The sequence below is a fragment of the Seriola aureovittata genome, chromosome 17 (genome assembly GCF_021018895.1).
Source record: "Seriola aureovittata isolate HTS-2021-v1 ecotype China chromosome 17, ASM2101889v1, whole genome shotgun sequence".
NCBI lineage: Eukaryota > Metazoa > Chordata > Actinopteri > Carangiformes > Carangidae > Seriola > Seriola aureovittata.
The window spans coordinates 8,956,903-8,975,160 of record NC_079380.1 but is presented as its reverse complement, the minus strand read 5'-3'; the positions used below and the strand labels follow the sequence as shown (position 1 = coordinate 8,975,160).

Here is an 18,258-nt window from a genome sequence, read left to right as displayed (position 1 = left end):
GAAGGTAACGTGTACACACTGTGTTTGTATGTGTGTGTGGATTTAGAATGGTCACACTATAGTGATGTGTCAGTGCAATATGTATGTATTTATAAGTGTCCTAAGAAAGAGGCATAGCAACCAAGTGTAACTGCACTACTTTATCTGTGTGTCCACACGTTTGCACAATCTAATGCAGGAACAAAAATAGTCAGAACACTGCTGTCTTGACGGCAGAGTATGTATGATTAACTGAAGTGAACTTGAGAGCGTGAGAGCATTTTAATCAATATGAATCATCCAAGTTTCCTTTTTTCAGCGAAGTGCGTAAAGAAGACAGATAAAGATACTACAGAAGAGGGAATACACCCACAAATATCACAAGGACATTTAGTTTTAATGATACCACAGGAAGCTAATTTGACACACAAAAAAATGGATTTGTAGAACATTATAATGACACTAATATTTAAATATTATATGGAGTGACTAACAGTAGTTTTAATCCTCACACTATAATTACAGAATAGCTGCACTGGAATCATAAATAGACAAGAAATGACGAAGTAAGTGATAATTCCACTCACAATCTCTTTGCAGTGTTGCTGTACTCAGCTCAAGATATTGGTTTTGCAGTGTAGGGGTCTGATGCATTGGGAAATGAGCTCTGACCCCCTCTACCAATATCACAGCCAAAACTTTGGAAACCAGCATGTAAACAAATCATGGGTCACTGAGATAAAGAGAGGGTCCAACAAGTTTTCATTAAAAAATTTCATCATTGTGTTATTGCTCAATTGTAGAGAATCTGAGTGTCTTAAAAAAAAAAAATCTGTGGGAGGGGCTGCTTGTTCACTCTAATAGGGAACTTTATGCTGTAACGTTCATTGGATCTGATGTCACTGTGGTGGTGCTACTTTATCCATGAAGTAAATATTGTGTACCACATGACTTCACATGAGCTGCACTTCGTCTGCGGCTGTGTCAGAAGAGGATAAAGTAACTCAGGTGTGTTTTACAGTCAGTTTTAGACATTATTGTAACCAAATAACACCACAGAATTGACAGACACATTTGTTATGCACAGCTACTGTGTGAGCCGCATTTACTGTAATGTAACATGTAGATATCAGTTAAGATATGCGCTGTGACAAAACACTGAGGCAACAAACTGCTCACCACTGTGTAGCTGTGCGTGCATTTTAAACTTCTGACGTTTAGTCATCCCCTCCTTACTGAGGCCTTGAGAACAGCTCCTCACAAGCAGAACAAAGCGGGTCAAATCTGCGTGGGTGTATTTTAGAACCTGTCAACACTGCTTCTTACAAGTTTTGTGCAGCTTTGACTTCTGGTGAACATGCTGATGAACATGGTATTTCAAAGTATTCAGACAAAAATCTGTCTACCACTTGGATTTGTAGAGTTCAGACAAAATGACTAATGCACTGGAAAATACCGCAATTAAAATAAATACAGCCACATGGAAACAACTACAAGATTTTGTATACTATACACCTCTCTTGTCTTCTCTGCTGTCAAACCTCTCATATACTCATACCTTTTTTTTTTTTTAAGTGCGATGACTTCATATTAATTGGTGCTGTATTCTGCATGGAATTAGAATCCATCAAAGATTTAATTGTTAAATGATATATTTTGTATAAATCAGTAAAACAACTGAAGAAATATCACAAAAATACAAACAATAAATATTATTATCTGATCAGATTATTGGAAATTTGTGGTCTACAATACATCCACTGGAATTGCTCATAATGTCATAGGTATAGGACTTTAATCAGATTGAGTGTTGGGCTTGAAAGACGGTTTTGATTTTCTCTTGGTTATAACAAAATCCTTCACTTGTTATTTGCCATCGACACTTCAAGCAGTTGGAGCCAGCTGGGGAAGTTCTCTAATGATGTGTCCATGGAAACAAGGCAAGGGGTCACATGTCTTATCACTCAACATAGGAAAAGCCTTCTGCTTGATTTTGCTGAGATCTTAAAATGATGTCAAAACATATCAAAATCAGACAGGTCTACTTTTTTTTTTGTTGATTGTCCTCATTAGTGCATTAGATAAGGCCTCTGATGTATTTCTCCAGACTGCAGCTTTCGACTACTTGTCAGATTGCTTTTGTATCATTCGCCCCTCATTGGCAGCTCAGGAGGCTCTTTCAATCAGTCACAAGAGAAAGTTCCCTCTCTTAACATGCATTGGTGAGACAAAACCCCACAACAAAGTCAAAAAAAAAACAACCAAGGCACTTAACATTGGAAATTATCCAATCACGACCCACGTAAGGATCCAGTATTAATTAGCATTGGCTTTGAAAACCTGTGGATGTGGGATTAATTGTGAATGCTGAACTTGATTCTATGTGATTTTACGTATGTGTTTACCCAATGTACCGCTGAAGTGTTGTGCTATTGTTTTTGACATTTACAGGAATGCAAAGAGGCACCAAAATGCTTTTCAACCTTATGAGCGATCTGGTGTTTGCGGCAGGGATTTACACTGCCATACTACATTATTTCCACAACCAGATCAGATTTGATTCCATGTTACCTGGACATTATAAACAAATTTCACTCCTAGCAACTGATTTCAGTCGTTCCACAGCGGATAATGAGTGCTTCAGGATTGACTCTTTCTGATTATTGTAGGTAAACAGTGATAAGGAAACTCCCTAATCGCAGGATGCAGACAAGCTTCCACATTGCTGTTGGTGATGAAGGGTTCCATTTGTGTGTTATCAGTGCTGCACTATGAGATGGCTGCAGCTCCTGCTATAATGGCCATGTGTGAAATAATTTCTGTGCTTCGAGAGACACCTCTCCCCCTGCAAGCATATAATTAATGTTCCTGTTCCTATTTAAAGCGTTTGTGCACATGGCCTTCCTCTCATGTGTCCTATAATGTGCAAACAGATGAGTGAGGAAGTGCTTGACGTGTCCTATGATACAGGGCTTTAAAGTGCTGTGCATCATCTGTTCAACCTTATTTGCATGTGGTGTAAATATTAGTGCAAGAGTGTCATTCAGCAGAGTACTGAAACAGAACATATTGTCAATGCCTTGGAGTCAATTTAGGAGTAATTAGTTCCCCTATTAATCAGTGGGAAATAATGGATCAGATGAAATAGGCCTATTGCATATCTTCACTGGCCAGTGTCATTATGAGGAGGATTTTGAGTCAAGTCACACATTTGATTTAGGGCAAATGGACTTGGTTAAGTCCACAACCAACCGAGTCCAGTTACCCTTGAATCAGCCCTTCTTGGATGACATAGTTAAATCACTGTTTGAGCTAATCAAGCAGAACAAAGTAAAGTACATGTAACTCAGTCTGAGTAACAGCTGGACCTGCTCCCCCCGTCACTGATGAGAGGATTTTTCTCGGCGACGTCCCTCAGCAACAGTCAAATGATGCCTTCAGGTGCAAACCGTAAACTCCCCGCTTTTAATGTCAGTCAAGTGCCCTTAATCGGAAGCAATCATGTGTAGCCTATGAAGCAACCCGAACTTAAGGGAAGAGAAATACTGATAGCGTAAATTTGATGGACAGTCAACTGAAATGTAATTGCTATGTCGCTAATTTAACTTCTTTTTTTTTTTCTTTTTACAAATATAAGGTGTCTTTTACTGCTGAAAAATAAAAAGCCTCTGTCCTCTTGCATGGCTCTGTACTCCATAAGAAATACAGTTTGGTTTCATAAACTTTAACTTCACAAAAGCAAAGCCACCAACAAAGTATGCACTCCCAAAAAATTGCAGGTACCAAAAAGTCTTGTTTCTTATACATATACCAATTTCAATTATGGTATCAACACTTTACTTTGTATTTATTATCACTTTGTAATATTTAAAAATCACATTTGCATAGCCTCTGTTACCAATAGGCTACTATTACTATTAGCCTTTTAGCGTACTTACTATGAAATAAGCTAATGGGTTCATATAATCACAAGTGTATTTCAGGAACAAGAAGGTAAACCTTTAATTATCAGTTGTCCACACAGCTCAACCTCTTCACGTCAGAACTTTTCTTTATAAAAATGACAATTTTCCCAGTTACACCATTTCACACCCCCAGTAGGCTGCACCTTTTGTCGGATCGCGCTGTCAACTCGTAATTGCGATATTTCCCACAGTAGTCGAGGGCGCTGAAGTATCGCTGCACTTCCTATGACCATATTTGGGTGAGCATTGGTTGAGCGTGAGCTCAGGAAAAGCATTTCGAAGGACTAAAATGAGCTTTTGTCTGCCGTGTATCACAAGAAAATTACCCAAACGTTGTTTTCACATAAGTTGACTGCGTCACGTTTCCAGAAGAGAACAGCTTCCTGCTGCAGCGACCGAGGCTCTAATCCACAGGAACTCTGACACACGCAGCAGCAAAAACATTTCACACTGGAAAACTGTCAGCAGACACAGGTGAGCTGGGTTTCTTCATCATTTAACATCACAGAAAAAAAAAAAAAATCACCTCTGTAGTTGAGAATATTGAAAGCAAAAATATGCAACAGCTGCACTGACTCATGCTGCCACTATTAAGGCTGGTTAATTGGCACCTGTTGATCAGAATTCACAATAGTTAGAAATCATTTGAATTTAGCCTCTTTTTTTGTGGCGGAGTTTAAAGTTCTGTTGATACTCAGGTAATATCAGTGTAGGAATGAGTAGACTATGTGGTTGACGTGATGAATCTCGTGAGGGTTTAATCAGACCTGTTCCACTTTTTGTGAGAAGAAATATCATAAACGATGTAACCTACTATCTGTCTGCCATATGAACACAAGTTCCCCTTGTGTTCATCATATACACCTTAAACGTGATATTCAGCAGGTTGAGTGAAACCAGCATGTAGGCAGACCAGGCTGACACACATTCTGGAAATCCTTTTCAGAGGAATGTTACATAATGTAGGTTTTCACTAAAACTCTGACAATGGACAAGGTTGTGTGGTTTTTCTGAAGAAGTTGACTCATTGTTTTATCATTTGTGTGTGTTTTTTGTTTTTTTCTCAATGCCCTTGTCACATAGCAAATTACTCTGCTTATTTCAAAAGCTAGCAACGCCCCACACCCATCAAGAATCAAAACACACAGCAGCAGCAGCAGCATCACATCGGATAAAGATAAAACATGAAGTTGCCACTGAAGATGTGCGATTTTACTCATGAGCCTGGACACAAAGGTCTTGAATGCCAACCTCTGGACTTGAATTAGAGGCAGTGTTTTATTCTGATCTACAGGTTTCCCAAAATAAGTTGCATCTCTCATGAAAATAAAGGAAGGTTTAGGATCTCTTGATCTTGATGTGGTTGTACACATACACAATATGTGCCGAGCTTCATACTGTATAAATCAATCTTGTGCTGTGGAGATGCTTGTGGTTCTCTCTCTCTCTCTCTCTCTCTCTCTCTCTCTCTCGCTCTCTCTCTCTCACACACACACACACCAGTGACCGCAAGCCTGTAATTTACCTGCGCTTTAATATTGACAATGATTACATGTGCGGCAGATTAAAAGGGAAATAAAAAGGATTATGTTTCATTATTAATCAACTGCATAAAACTGCAGCCTACTAGAAAAGACGCTGTGGTTGACGTGTGCAGAACAAAACAGAAAGCATCTTTGCTTGTTATGTTCACAGTTTGTGGCTCTGTGTGTCTTCCTCTACTTTCCTTAAGAAGCTGCCTGGTGGAGGTCATAACTCCACTTTAGACTTATCATTATGAATCCATAGGTCATTAATCATTTCTTATTATTATAATACAGCGAATCAGGGGTCATTACTCAAAAACCTGTTTATAAAAAAAAAAAAAAAAAAAAACAGCTCCCCCAGTGTTTTCCTCTTGCCGTACAGTCAGAGAGGCATCATAAAAAGGTTATGGTAATGCTGCACAAATATAGTGTTTAGTTTTTCCGTTCGGAAGTACGCCATTAATTATAGCATGTGTGAGCAGTTGTATGACTTCAGAGCATCACTTGTATTGTAGCACAGTGTCTTCTAAATTCCGAGTGATGTTGTTGCGTAAACTATGGAGGTGGCATTACGGCTTCTGCATAAAGACTCAATGGCTGCTATTTTTGACAGTAGTGTTGCTGCTGGAGTGAGTGTTTTCAGGGTGACAAAGGATGTATTATCTGTGGCATAATAAGCAATGGATTTGTGCCATTGTTTAAGTTTTATATTTTGTGCGTGGCTGTCAGTGATTTCCTGCCGCTTGGCTTTGGCTGAGACACCCCTCGACAAAAGCTCACAAACCGTCAATTCCTGGGATTTTTCTCTGGCAATCAATTTCCAAGCCGGAGTGCTTGTTATGTGCCTTGGCAACACGGACCCTGGGAGCTTCTGGGAGCAGACGACTAGATGCACTTTCCTTTGCTGGATTATAGATTATGCGTTATCTACAGGTGCATAGAGTATAGGTCACAGTGATGTCTTCACTTTTTCACACCCAATCCATTGGAAAGCTTGTTAAAGATTTGACAAAGAAGTGGCAGTGGTGTGATCCATTTAGCCCACGTGCCCCTAAGGGCCAGTCACATAATAACACTGATGACCACTGATGAGGCTTTTGGTTCTTGGTCTTAAAGGCAGTGGTTTTGTATCATCAGTAACGCCACAGAATAATCTACTTTGAGTTATGATATGAATGCGTATGTCCTCAGGCTGACGTGGTTAAATTAAGTTCGGGTGAATGTGGAGGTCAGAATGTGCATTTGATTCAATTACGTAAACTGTCAGTGTCATCATTAAAGGTTAATATTCCCCTTTCATTTTGGAGACTCGGGAGGAATGTAATGAATTAAATGCGTCCTGCCAATTACGTTGATTGTAAGACAAGGAAATGTGGAAAATTATAATCTCCCCACCCCTCTTTCTCTCTCTCTTTCTCTCACTGTCTGTCCCAACCCCTTTGAAACAGTCAACACTCTAAAGGATGAAGCTTTCACGCTCAAACAGACACCTGGCGAAGAACGCTGCAACAAAAAAGACTAATGACTTAGAAAGGTGTGTTACTGAAGAGCGCACAAACACTAATCTTTGAGTGTGTTTGGAGCAGCTAATGACCGACGGCTGTGGAACACATTGTAAACCCTGTTGCTTTATAGATCGGCTCTTGTATCTGTAGCTGTGTTTTGCCTTATGTGTACTTTGGAGACAGGAAAGGAATGAGAACTAGTCAAGATTTTTCAGTCACACTGACCTGATTGACACTGTGACTGACATTGGCAGATTGAGGGGCTGCATAGGTGAGGAATTGTTTTATATGCACCTGGATTACAGCTGTTTTATAGATAGTCTCTGTCACAGTTGTGAAAGGGGATGAAGTGATCAGATTGACCTGCTGTGATGGTTATATTTGTTGCTATGAACTGTGTGTATGTTTAATGCGCTCCACGTTTGGCTGCGTTAAGGTGCACACATCGTAACATCAAGGGTCTTTTTTCAGCCTTTGTAGAATTCCATTTACCTGTATTTACCAGCTCCTTTTCCTCTGCTGTTACCATAGAGACACTCCATCCCTATCAGCAAGGCGCCTTTGGCTGCCGGGCTCATTGGCTCTCACAGGAGAGAGACACTGGTGAGCAAGTGTTTCCCTGGCACGACTTCGGCACCAATGTAGCGAAAAAGGCATTTGCCTGGCTTTGACAGTGTTTCCTTGGCAGCCGGCGCCCCACCGACGGTGGCACGTCGACCCGTTTTGTCACTATGCGTTTGACGGCTGAGACAGAGCGAAATCCAGTTGGGAGACAACCACTCCTGTAATTGAAATGAGTTCACCTGGGAGACAGCTGCTCTGCGGTGCCTGTTGGCTGTCAACATTTCATACTTACCAGCCTGCCTGTAGTGGGTATGATTTAATGCCTGAGCAGGTTTTTTGTTTTTTTTTCACCATAGTTTGAAGTTTAAAAACAGTTGTCCTGTTTTTGCCTCAGGTGTTTTAGAAGCTCGGCCGTTTAACGATGTCATGAAGGGAGCATAACACTGTTAAACAGAAGTCGCCCAGCAGAGCATAAACCGTGAACAAACTCACCTCACAAAGCTGTAGCCTCTGATGCTCAGTGACAAAATGCACATCAGTGCAGTTTCAGCAGGCAACCAGAAAACCTGGGGATTTGTACTTTCCAGTACTGACATCACATCTAAAGAACAGATCCAAAATAAAACTGACTAATGGTGGAAATATCTGATTCAAAACTCTACCAAACCACTAAACACTGATAAAAATGATAATAATAATAATAATAATAATAATAATAATGATAATGATAATAATAATAATAATAATACATTTAGAAATAAACAATTTTTTCCTTCACACATTTTTTCTTCTTCAGGTCTCATTAAAACAAAATATGTAGAAACGTATTGAAGTGGTGACCCTTTCCTTTTCTGCGGCTAACTGCATCTGCACATTTGATAAAAGTGACAAAATACAGAAATTACCACAATAGCATCGTTATTACACCAAGTAAGGAACCACTATATGTTTCATATTTTATATGCGCTTTGCATGAACGAATATAATTCATGTTTTAGGCCAAAAAGTCAGCCACCCCTCTTCATAGTGATTAATGCAAGGCTATTTCACCAATAGAGCATATAAACTATATTTATACAATATATCCAAGTGAAACACTGTAACATGAGAAAGTCCTCCAGCCTACATGGCTACCGGTTGGTTTTACAGGTGAGTTCTCTGAGACTCCACCTGTAAAACATCTCAGCTGGAACAGACTATATTGGACTTCTGAACATGTCATAAGTACAAAACATGTTAATAAGCAATTCTCATAAAATTAGGAGACGTCTTGTACTTTAAACTTTTGTTTCTGCTGTTAAAGAGATTTAGGGATAAGTCTGACATCTTTTGCAAATCAGCAAACATACAATGAGTCCGATGAGGAGGACAAACCTGACCCTGTCTTTTAGTGGCACAGGTAAAAACAGTCATTCTTTGCAGTTTACCCTGCTGTTTTTTATTCCTGTGGAGTATCTAAACTTAGCCATTATACCTTCATGTTTATGACATATTTCCAGTGCAGGTCCAATGGAGATTGACAGCAGGAAGTATCAACAACTCTGACACTCAGTCTGACACTCAGAGCAAAAGCTCGAGCAGTCAAAAAGCATACAAGAATAAATCTGAGCCACTGCCATCCAGTGACGCAGTTGCTAGTCTTCTCAGGTTCCAACAAATTCTATACATTAACAGTTATTAAAGAACAAAGGTTACAAGAGGAATATAAAAATTGTTCCAATTCAAATCGATCAAATCAAATCTGATCAATACAAGTTTTCTTTTTATAGCGCCAAATTATAACAGAAGTTATCTCAGGACACGTTTCATATAGAGCAGGTCTACACCGCGCTCTTTACACTATTATTTCCAGAGGACACAGGATTCCCCCATGAGCAAGCACTTAGCAACAGTGGCAAGAAAACCTCCCTTTGAACAGCTAGAAACCTTGAACAGAAGCGGCCAAATGGTGGGCGACCTTCTGCCTCGACCAGTTGGTTTGAGGACAAGGGAGAGAGAGAGAGAGAGAGAGAGAGAGAGGTGTCATGACATCATATATATCTGAATTTTGCAGTTTGAAACAGTTTGGATTAGAGATGTGTTTAGTGTAGGTTAGTAAAAAAGGAAACAGTCTGAAGAAGCTCTGTATATGATTATTATATGATAATAGTTTTCTTTGTGTAATTTGTGTTAGGGACGACATAATCGACCTCTCAGCATTCCTAGTGTAATGTTCATGTTTGTGGTCGGTACATTTAAGCTGAGCCCAGGAGCATCCAGGTTTACCAGAGATAATGGTTCTCCTGATAAACAACACAATACTTTAGAACCACTGATGATGTTCATAAGATCAGAAGACATCGATATGCTGAGACCAAGAGAGACTGCTGTCCAAAGTGATATCCAGCAGCCTGTTTTCTTTAACTTGCTGCAGTTGGACACCCTGCAGTGACAGCTTTAGTGGCTCTGGCTCTGGATCTGTAAAAAGCATGGATTTGGATTGGGATAAATTCAGCCTTAAGTTGTTTTTACACATCCAATCCTACCACTTTTTTTCATCTCCTTATTTAAGATTTCAGTTATATCATCAGTGGAGCCAGCAGAGTAGCGCAGTGTACAATCACCAGAATACATAACCATGGTTCCTTGATCCGAGATAAATGGAAGGTGGCTTGTAAAAAAGACTGAGGCAGAGATGGGGGGGAAAAAACAACCATTGTAATAAAAATCGTTGAGGCCTTTTGAATTAATAACTTATTTTATCCAAGAGAGCGCAGATGTTGAAAAAACATAACTTGAATAACACTCTATGGTCAATTAAGTGAAAAGCTGTTATAGATCTGTAGCGGAGAGCAGCCCATTACAGCTTTCTTTTCTGTCTTTTGGGATGGGAATGACTTTAGATTTCTTCCACTGACAGGGAAATGTGCCAGTCGACTGGCATCTGTTGAAAATGTGACTTACCGGAGGAGTTATACATGTTGCTGCAGTTCTCAGGTAATTTAGCATCTAAATGGTCTGAGGCCAGGAGCCGAGTCTTCACAGACAGATGTGTTTCCAAGAAAACTGTTTATCTACAATAGGTGTCCTTTTGATTAGAGGCCGTGACAGTGATGGATCAGCCACCGTTCATTCTTCAGCTTAAATTCTGCTCAGAATTTGTTGAAATAATTGTCAATTTCAATGCACCCTTCAGATAAAATGCACGGTATACGCGGATCAGTGCTTTCTCTCATCAGAATCCCTCATGTGTTCTTGCTCTCGTTACAAGCCTTTCTCAGTTTATGTTGATAGTACAGTTTATTTTTGTATCTACTCATTTTGGAGACAGTGTTCCTCAGTTTATGATGCGTGAGCCTGTCAGATGGATTATTTGATTTGATGTGTTCAGCATTGTCACGCTTAGCCATTAAAGATTTTAACTCATCATCCAGCGATGGAGCATAATTTTTCCTAGCTCTAGACTTTCAACCACTTTGCTCGTTATGTTCGTGATGCTAGAACAGTTCATTCTTTGCAACCCTTGGACCGTTGATCTTAATGCTTATCATTAATAAAAGTATGAAGATTGAGATGTGCGTATGACTGAAATGATCTGGGCTGCTTTATCCTAGAATTCCTTTTGTAAAGGCATAAGATGATGGACACTTCATCCTAAGGGTACAGAGACGGCTTTTGAACATAGGTCAGGGGTGTAAGTGAGTACATGATCAATACATGTGGATGTATGAAGGCCCACTGCAGTGGTCTTAGTATGATGAGACAGGGTCACAACCTCAGTGAAACTAAGGGCATTAGTTACAGCTTTCACAGATATACTTTTGAAAAACTCACAGAGTCAAAATGCAACACATCTGGATTACTGTAACAGCAGCTTATTAGCACAGGATCAAATTTCAATACAGATCTGTACATCATTTAAGCGCTGGTGATGCCGCCGGATGCAGGAATGGGATTTTGAATATGAAGTGTCACACCCCCTTCATATTTATTTCAATAGATAAATCTTTTTTTTTTTTAAATAAACTGATGGATTCATGTGAGTCTCAGTTAAACCTAGTACATGGACATTATTAGAAACCAGTATATATGGCTATAGCTGAATATTTATATGCACCTCCACCTCCTTTGATCGAAAATAGTAAAGTGACACCTGTCATCTGTTATCACTGTCATTTTGGGAAGTATAGGAAATCACTGTGAGGTAGAAATAGAAATTCCTACAGTTCCTCACTGGGGGCGTGTTGGAAATGACACTTTGATGATATCTGACAGGGAAGGAGTATCGACACTTGAGTCTAAATGAGTAAAGTGTGGATACTCCAAGTAGATAACAGATGTCAGCCTCCTGGATCGATAGCATACTGTTCTTTGGCTCAGCCGGTGAGGCAAACTCGTACCATGAGTTCCTGGCTTACTCCGAGCTGGAAAGTCCGACTGCTTGCTGCTCCCAGTTCAATTGGCCGAATGACAGCAGCCAATATGTTTCAATTTTCTGGATCTATTTGGTGTTAGCGCTGTCATTTAAAATGGGCAACCTTAAGGAACGTTATTTAAAAAAAAATGATAAGAATAAATAAATAAATAAATCAACATTGCTTGTAAAATCAGCTCAGAATCTCTTTCCACAAGTAGACGGAGCTAATTGTCCTCTATTACAGTTTGTTAATAACAGTGACTATTGTGTCTTTTATTGGTTGAAAAGTCAGACGAGCTCCCAGCCCACGGTTCATCGCTTTTTTTTTTTTTTTTCACCCAGATGTACAGACGTTGGCTGTCAACTCTTGAAAGGAGTGTCTGACTGTCTGAGTCTGTCTGACTGTCCTCAGAAACAACTTCTCCATCAATCAAACCCTCCCTCTTGTGTCCTTGTCAGTCCTTTTTTTTTCTTTTTTTTGACTGCTCTGTCTCTTCCTCCGTCACTGTCGACACACAAAGACTCTCAGTCATTCAGGTGGAGCCAGCATCACAGACCCATTTATGAGAACTTCACAGTTAAAATGCAGTAAACTGGACAAGCAGGGACAAAAGTGATTGGATGCTGTTAGGGAGATTCTTTGATTTGACAATAAGCTTCACTCTCTTCCTCGGTTGCTAGGCAGACGTGTGAGCATCCTTGAGTGTTTTCCTGTAGAATCTACTGTCATTTATGCGATTAATGACCTTGCAATCAGATTTTTATTTATTTTTTTTTTTTTACTTGAAATGAATATGAAGTGAAACCAAACACTCTTGCTGCAACCGCAGCTCAAAATGTCATGTTAAAACTGTTGCAGCTAATAAATGTATAGTGTTCCTGTGAGGGTTTAGTGACTGACTTCAATATTGAAGCACAGATATTTATGGACGTCCAACCTTCTGTTGAGATTAAAAGGATTAACTCTAATAAAGGGTATCTACTGCAGATACATGATAAAGTTCAGTGTCTGGCTTTCGACAAAATAGTCATAAAGGGCCATTAGACTTAAAAATAACATTCACACAAATTATGTGGCACTTAAATTTGTCACATTGAATACAGTGTATTCCCATTAAACCTTTTAAATGACAGTTTATATTTTGGCTTCCTGTGCCTAGAGACTGGTTATGGTTAATGGGCAAAAATGAGCTGATGTAAAATCATATTTGATGTTGTTACTCCTGGTAAATTGTAAAGTTTGCTTTTCTTTTTTCTTTACCTTTTTTCTGTATCTTTTTTACGTTGGGGAAACTGCAGTTTCATTAAATATCTTTGGGTCATTTCATTCTCCCCTTTTCTGTGGGGAGCACTGACGGAGCACAATATTGGTATGAGGTCATATCATTCAGTTATACTTTAAAGACACCATGAAGCCAAAATGAGAGCTCACTTCATGGGCAAGTGGCTCCGAGAAAGACCTCCTTGGTCTCAGCGAATCGCTTAGCAACACATTGCCAATCTCTCTGAGGTCGTCAGATGGGCTCATTTTTCTAAATTCATATTTCACAGTCACGCTAAGCAAAGTGTACCTTCCTCTGCAAATGCTCAGATAATATTCTGCTAAACCTTATCAAAGTGAAAAGCTGGCCCATGTTAACATCTGCAAGAAAGCAATGATTTTATGTAATATTTCTTAAATTTAATGCCTGTATTCCCATATCTCTCTGAATTGCTTTAATATTTCTGAGATGAAAATATATAATTTATTATTTGAGACATTTATTTGTCACACTTTTAGGCACAGGTGAATCAGTAAAACCAGCATCATCAAAAAGTTCTTATTTTCAGAAATAATATAATAATAATACGTTTTTTCATGATAAATTGAAATAACTCTAGGCAAGAAAGCGAAAAAGCATAGTTCCAAAAACGATGAAGCATTTCTTAAAGTAGATTTCTACATTACCTGTGTCAGGCCAGCCAGTGTGACTTTACTTTTTTTTGTCAGATTCAATGTCTGGATAAAACATTCCGGTTGTTGTTTTAAAATAACATTAGAGGTGGCGAACAGTAATGGAGAACCACAGAAGGCTCTCCGCCGCTTCCAGGTTGACGTCATATGTGGAGTGTGCATTGTATCATCTGTTGAATAAGAATATTTATGTCCAGCCACGATTAAAAGCCAGTAACCACAGTTTCCAAATCCACTGTTAGGAACTCTTGTGCATCACCGGCTTCTCTGTGTCTCTGTGCCACTAAATGATCCTAATTATTCAATGAAACATTGCAGCTTTGCAATTAATACCAGTTACAACTTTATTGTTTGCGATCAGAGGATGAAAGTGTAAATTACATAATTAACAGTTAATAAAAAGTTTCATTATAGCTTATGATGTTGCTTTTCTTGTACAAGTAGATACAGAAAGTATTACTGAATGTGCTTTTTACAAACCACCAGTATCTTTCTTCACTATTAGACTCTTTTCTAGACTCCACTACACTTTTCCTACAGACTTCTTTACATCTTAATATTCCCTGCTCTGATCTGTTTTCGCAACATAGTCCTCGTAGTTTTGTTTATAGGTTCCAGGTCTGTGATTAAGACATTCAGGAAACATTTTCTTGCCATTTTATTGTAGTGATACAACTGTTTTCTGTGACATTGCTATTATGCAGCTCTTACGGCTCTCAGCTTGGCAAGGCGTCTTGATTTGCATATTTTGTACAAAGTGTGGCCCCAAAAATAAAGGTCAAGTGACTGTGAACTGACCGAACTCAAAAGGTGGAAGATAAATTGCACACCCCGCGGCATCAGTCAGATTCAGGCAGAAATAGAACACACCTATAATTATTTTAAAAGAGAGGGGGTGGGGGTGATTAGGCAGCTGATTAGAGCAAAAGAAATCCCCCTAACCAACTGTAACGGCCAGTAATAGAAATATGATCCCGCAGCTGAAATTAAATGTATTTTGATTCACATTCCTAGAATAGAACTTTGTGAATTGCTACTTCACACAAACGCTGACAATCAGTGTCTCACGGTGGAGCCTTGATTGTTTGCTCTTTGCGTCTTTGCTCCGGCAGTGAAACATCATGACGACGCTGCTGGACCTGAAGAGCAGTGTGCTGCGGCAGGTGCAGAGGAGCCAGTCGTTGCGGAGCCGGAGGGAACCGCCTCCCACCGCCAGCAGCCCCCTCACACACTGTCCCGACCCCTTACCACGCAGGTGAGTCACTGCTTTATTGTTTATTATAGGATGCACATTAGTTGTCACAATGCGAATGGCTACTCTTCATGGGGTCAAAGAGCACATTCAGACACAAGTAACTGGTGCAACTGGTTTCCAGTTATTATGAAGGCTTTTCATGGAATTGTGTGGACATTTGGTCCCTGGTGCTGTTTCATTTGATATAAATGAACATGTTTAATTCATGTCTGTAAATACTTTGCTGCCGCTCACTGTTTGCCTGATGAAGTGTGTAGCCTGAACTTTGTGTCTTTTGACATTAGAGCTAGGTTTGTGATGTACTTTCTGCTTTTACTTTTAAATTACCTACTGAATTAGTCAGGCTCAAATTAAAGCCTTGCAGCCTGTTTGTTAATATGTTACTATTTGTAAAAACACAGTCTCTAGCTACAGTTAATATTAATTGAATATGTTGCCGTTTAGGACAAGTAATACCTTCAATAATGAGGGTCTTTTTTATTAGGAAATTAAATTGCAGTCGGCGCAGCTCAGAAATATAATGACAGCCTTTCGAAAAAGGGAAGCTCGAGCCCACAAGCAATAATTCTTGCCTGTTATTCATTTACTTTTCACTGGCCGTCCCGCTGAAGCCACAGGTCATCATTTCTTGTCAACAGAGTGTTTTAATGTGGTTGGCATTTATTCCAAAGTTGTGACTTGCTGTGAGGAGGCCATGCACAAGCTGCCCCACCCCCACCCCCAAAGGACACATCAACCTCACTATTACATGCACAGTCAGGATCTGAGGGGAACGTAAATGCTGCTTTCTTGTATATCAGTTTACACCGCATGGTTCTCATGTCCACATGTCTCCTTGAACATATGAGTGCACCATGGTGCAGCACGCTGCTGCTTGAATGATAGAGACGTCTTCCTGCATCACACATCAGAAGAGCAAATCACCTCACACACGGTTATGTGTGTTTCAGCGTGCGAATGGAAATATGCATCAAAGTTACGGTTACAGGGCTTCAGTTGAGTGTGTGTGTGTATGTGTGTGTGTGTGTTTATTATATGTAATATGTGTCAAAATCAAAAATACAGCAAGACGTCTTCCAGTAACTTGCAAAGCAAAAAGAAGATGTAAAGCAGGAAGAACCAAAGAGACAAACCTCATACAGGCTGACTCACCATAAAAGACAAACCTTAAATTTCTCCGAGTAGCTACCATGCTAACTTGATGAAATGAAAGAAAATGAATCTGCAGCTGGTTCGATAATGTGACTGATAAATCGTTTCAGTTATTTATAAAGTAATAAAGTAATGACACACATGTTCTTATTATAACAGCACCTGACTTTCTCCTTTGCTCCTGTCATAATTACTTCGGCCACTAGAGGTCGCCTAGCAATAAAACGTAACTATGGGTCGTAATACGCTGCTTGTACAGACAAACCCATGGGGAAATATTTTATGAAACGATTAATCAAATAATGAAGAAAATAACTGACAGACTCACTTCTAATGAAAATAATTGTTATCTGCAGCTCTAGATGTGACAAACCTAGTTGTCATCTTCCAGACGTGCCGTCCAGACAGCTGTGCATATAAAGATTTACTCCTCTTAGATAAATTGTATGAATAATAAATCTTCAGACTGCATTTGTAAATGAATAAATGTTCACAGTTCTCCAGATGTTACTTTCAGACATCAGACATCACTTACGTTGACATACTGATGTTTTAAGAATGAGAAAATATCACAGTAAATCAATGCTTCTTAAACTAAGTGTTAATCTCTTTTGCCACAATCAACTGATTAATTCTGTTGATTTGTTTTTGATTATTTTATGTTCATGTAAATTCTTGTGCATATGAAGCATACATACTGTATATCTGCCTGTATGTATTTGTATTTGTATTCATGTCTCATATGCTATATGAACTGTATGTATGTATGTATGTATGTTTGTATCTACACATGTATGTGTGTATATGTACTGTACATATGTATTGTGTATCGTATGCTGTATGTACTGTATGTATTTTATTAGTAGTTTTTGTTCTTCTATTCTTTTTATTTTCTGTTACACTTTTTTGTTTTTGTGTAATGTCCTGGTTAATGTCATGGTCTTTGCTCGACAGCACTCTGCTCTTGAGCGTGGGAGAATAAACAGGACTTGTGGACAGTGGGTTTTGTAGCCTGATCTGGATCTTGCCTGATCTTTCCCAAGGTTTACACCTTTTTTTTTTCTGTTAAAGGTTTTGTTGGAGTTTTTCCAGACGCAGGTAAAATCAATCATATGTTTTTTTTGTTTGTTTTTTTTTCAGTCTTGTTTTGAAGCTTCATCTGAAGCCAAAAGTAATAGTATGAACCTGAGGTTTCTATAGCAACATAAACACAGGCCGCTGCCACAATGTGTACTTATACTTGTAATGACGACCATGTCTATTTTTAACGTGGAAGATAACCTCCGATGCTGTGTTGAACACTGATCAGTTTGGGATTTGAAAGGCCAATGCTAGACCTGCAGAGCACCTGTGGGGACATTTTTCATACAGTATATGTTTATTTAATGCATGTTATTAATGCTGTCTCAGTATGATTTATTGATTTATCATTTTAATTGTATTTTTTTTAATGCAGTTGCTCCAGTAGGACCCTGTCTTTGTTTTTCATTAAAGAGTGATTTGAACTGTCAGTATTGCACCTCTTTCTCATTTCCCATGCCAGCTCCCTGGTGCTACAGCCCTCACACTGAGCCTCAGTCGTGCACATACCCAGAGCGCTCATCATTAGAGGCAGGCTGTTGATCTTTGTTATCCATTCAGACTGCTGCTCACCCGCCTGCACTCTCACTTTAATTGAGAATTTGCAAATGAGGCCGTGTAGACTTGGGCTGCTCCGTCCACAGTTGTTGACCCAGTAGTACAGTCGGCTGTCAGAGCTGAGCTCCCTGAGCAGAGACTGGCACACTGGAGGTGAACTCTTGAACTCATTTGAGCAAATTATGTTTTTACCTCGATGTGAGTCGGGTGTTAAGTCTGTGGAAAATACACAAGACAACTGTCAGAGTGTGTTATATTCCATCTTTGTCAACAACAGTGGACTTCATATTTCACACTTGACTTCACTGGGGGTTGAATCATGAG

The 18,258-nt window shown here is 39.3% G+C and overlaps 1 protein-coding gene across 1 annotated transcript in view; it reads left to right on the top strand.

Annotated features, from left to right (window-relative positions):
- Positions 1–4,101: 4,101 nt before the first annotated feature.
- baiap3 (BAI1 associated protein 3) overlaps positions 4,102–18,258 on the top strand; it is a 39,492-nt gene continuing 25,335 nt past the window's right edge. The window contains exons 1-2 of the mRNA XM_056402247.1: positions 4,102–4,418; positions 15,002–15,144. Of these exons, the coding sequence (XP_056258222.1) occupies positions 15,011–15,144 (134 nt within the window). The 5' untranslated portion in view covers positions 4,102–4,418; positions 15,002–15,010. The remainder of the gene's footprint in view (positions 4,419–15,001; positions 15,145–18,258) is intronic.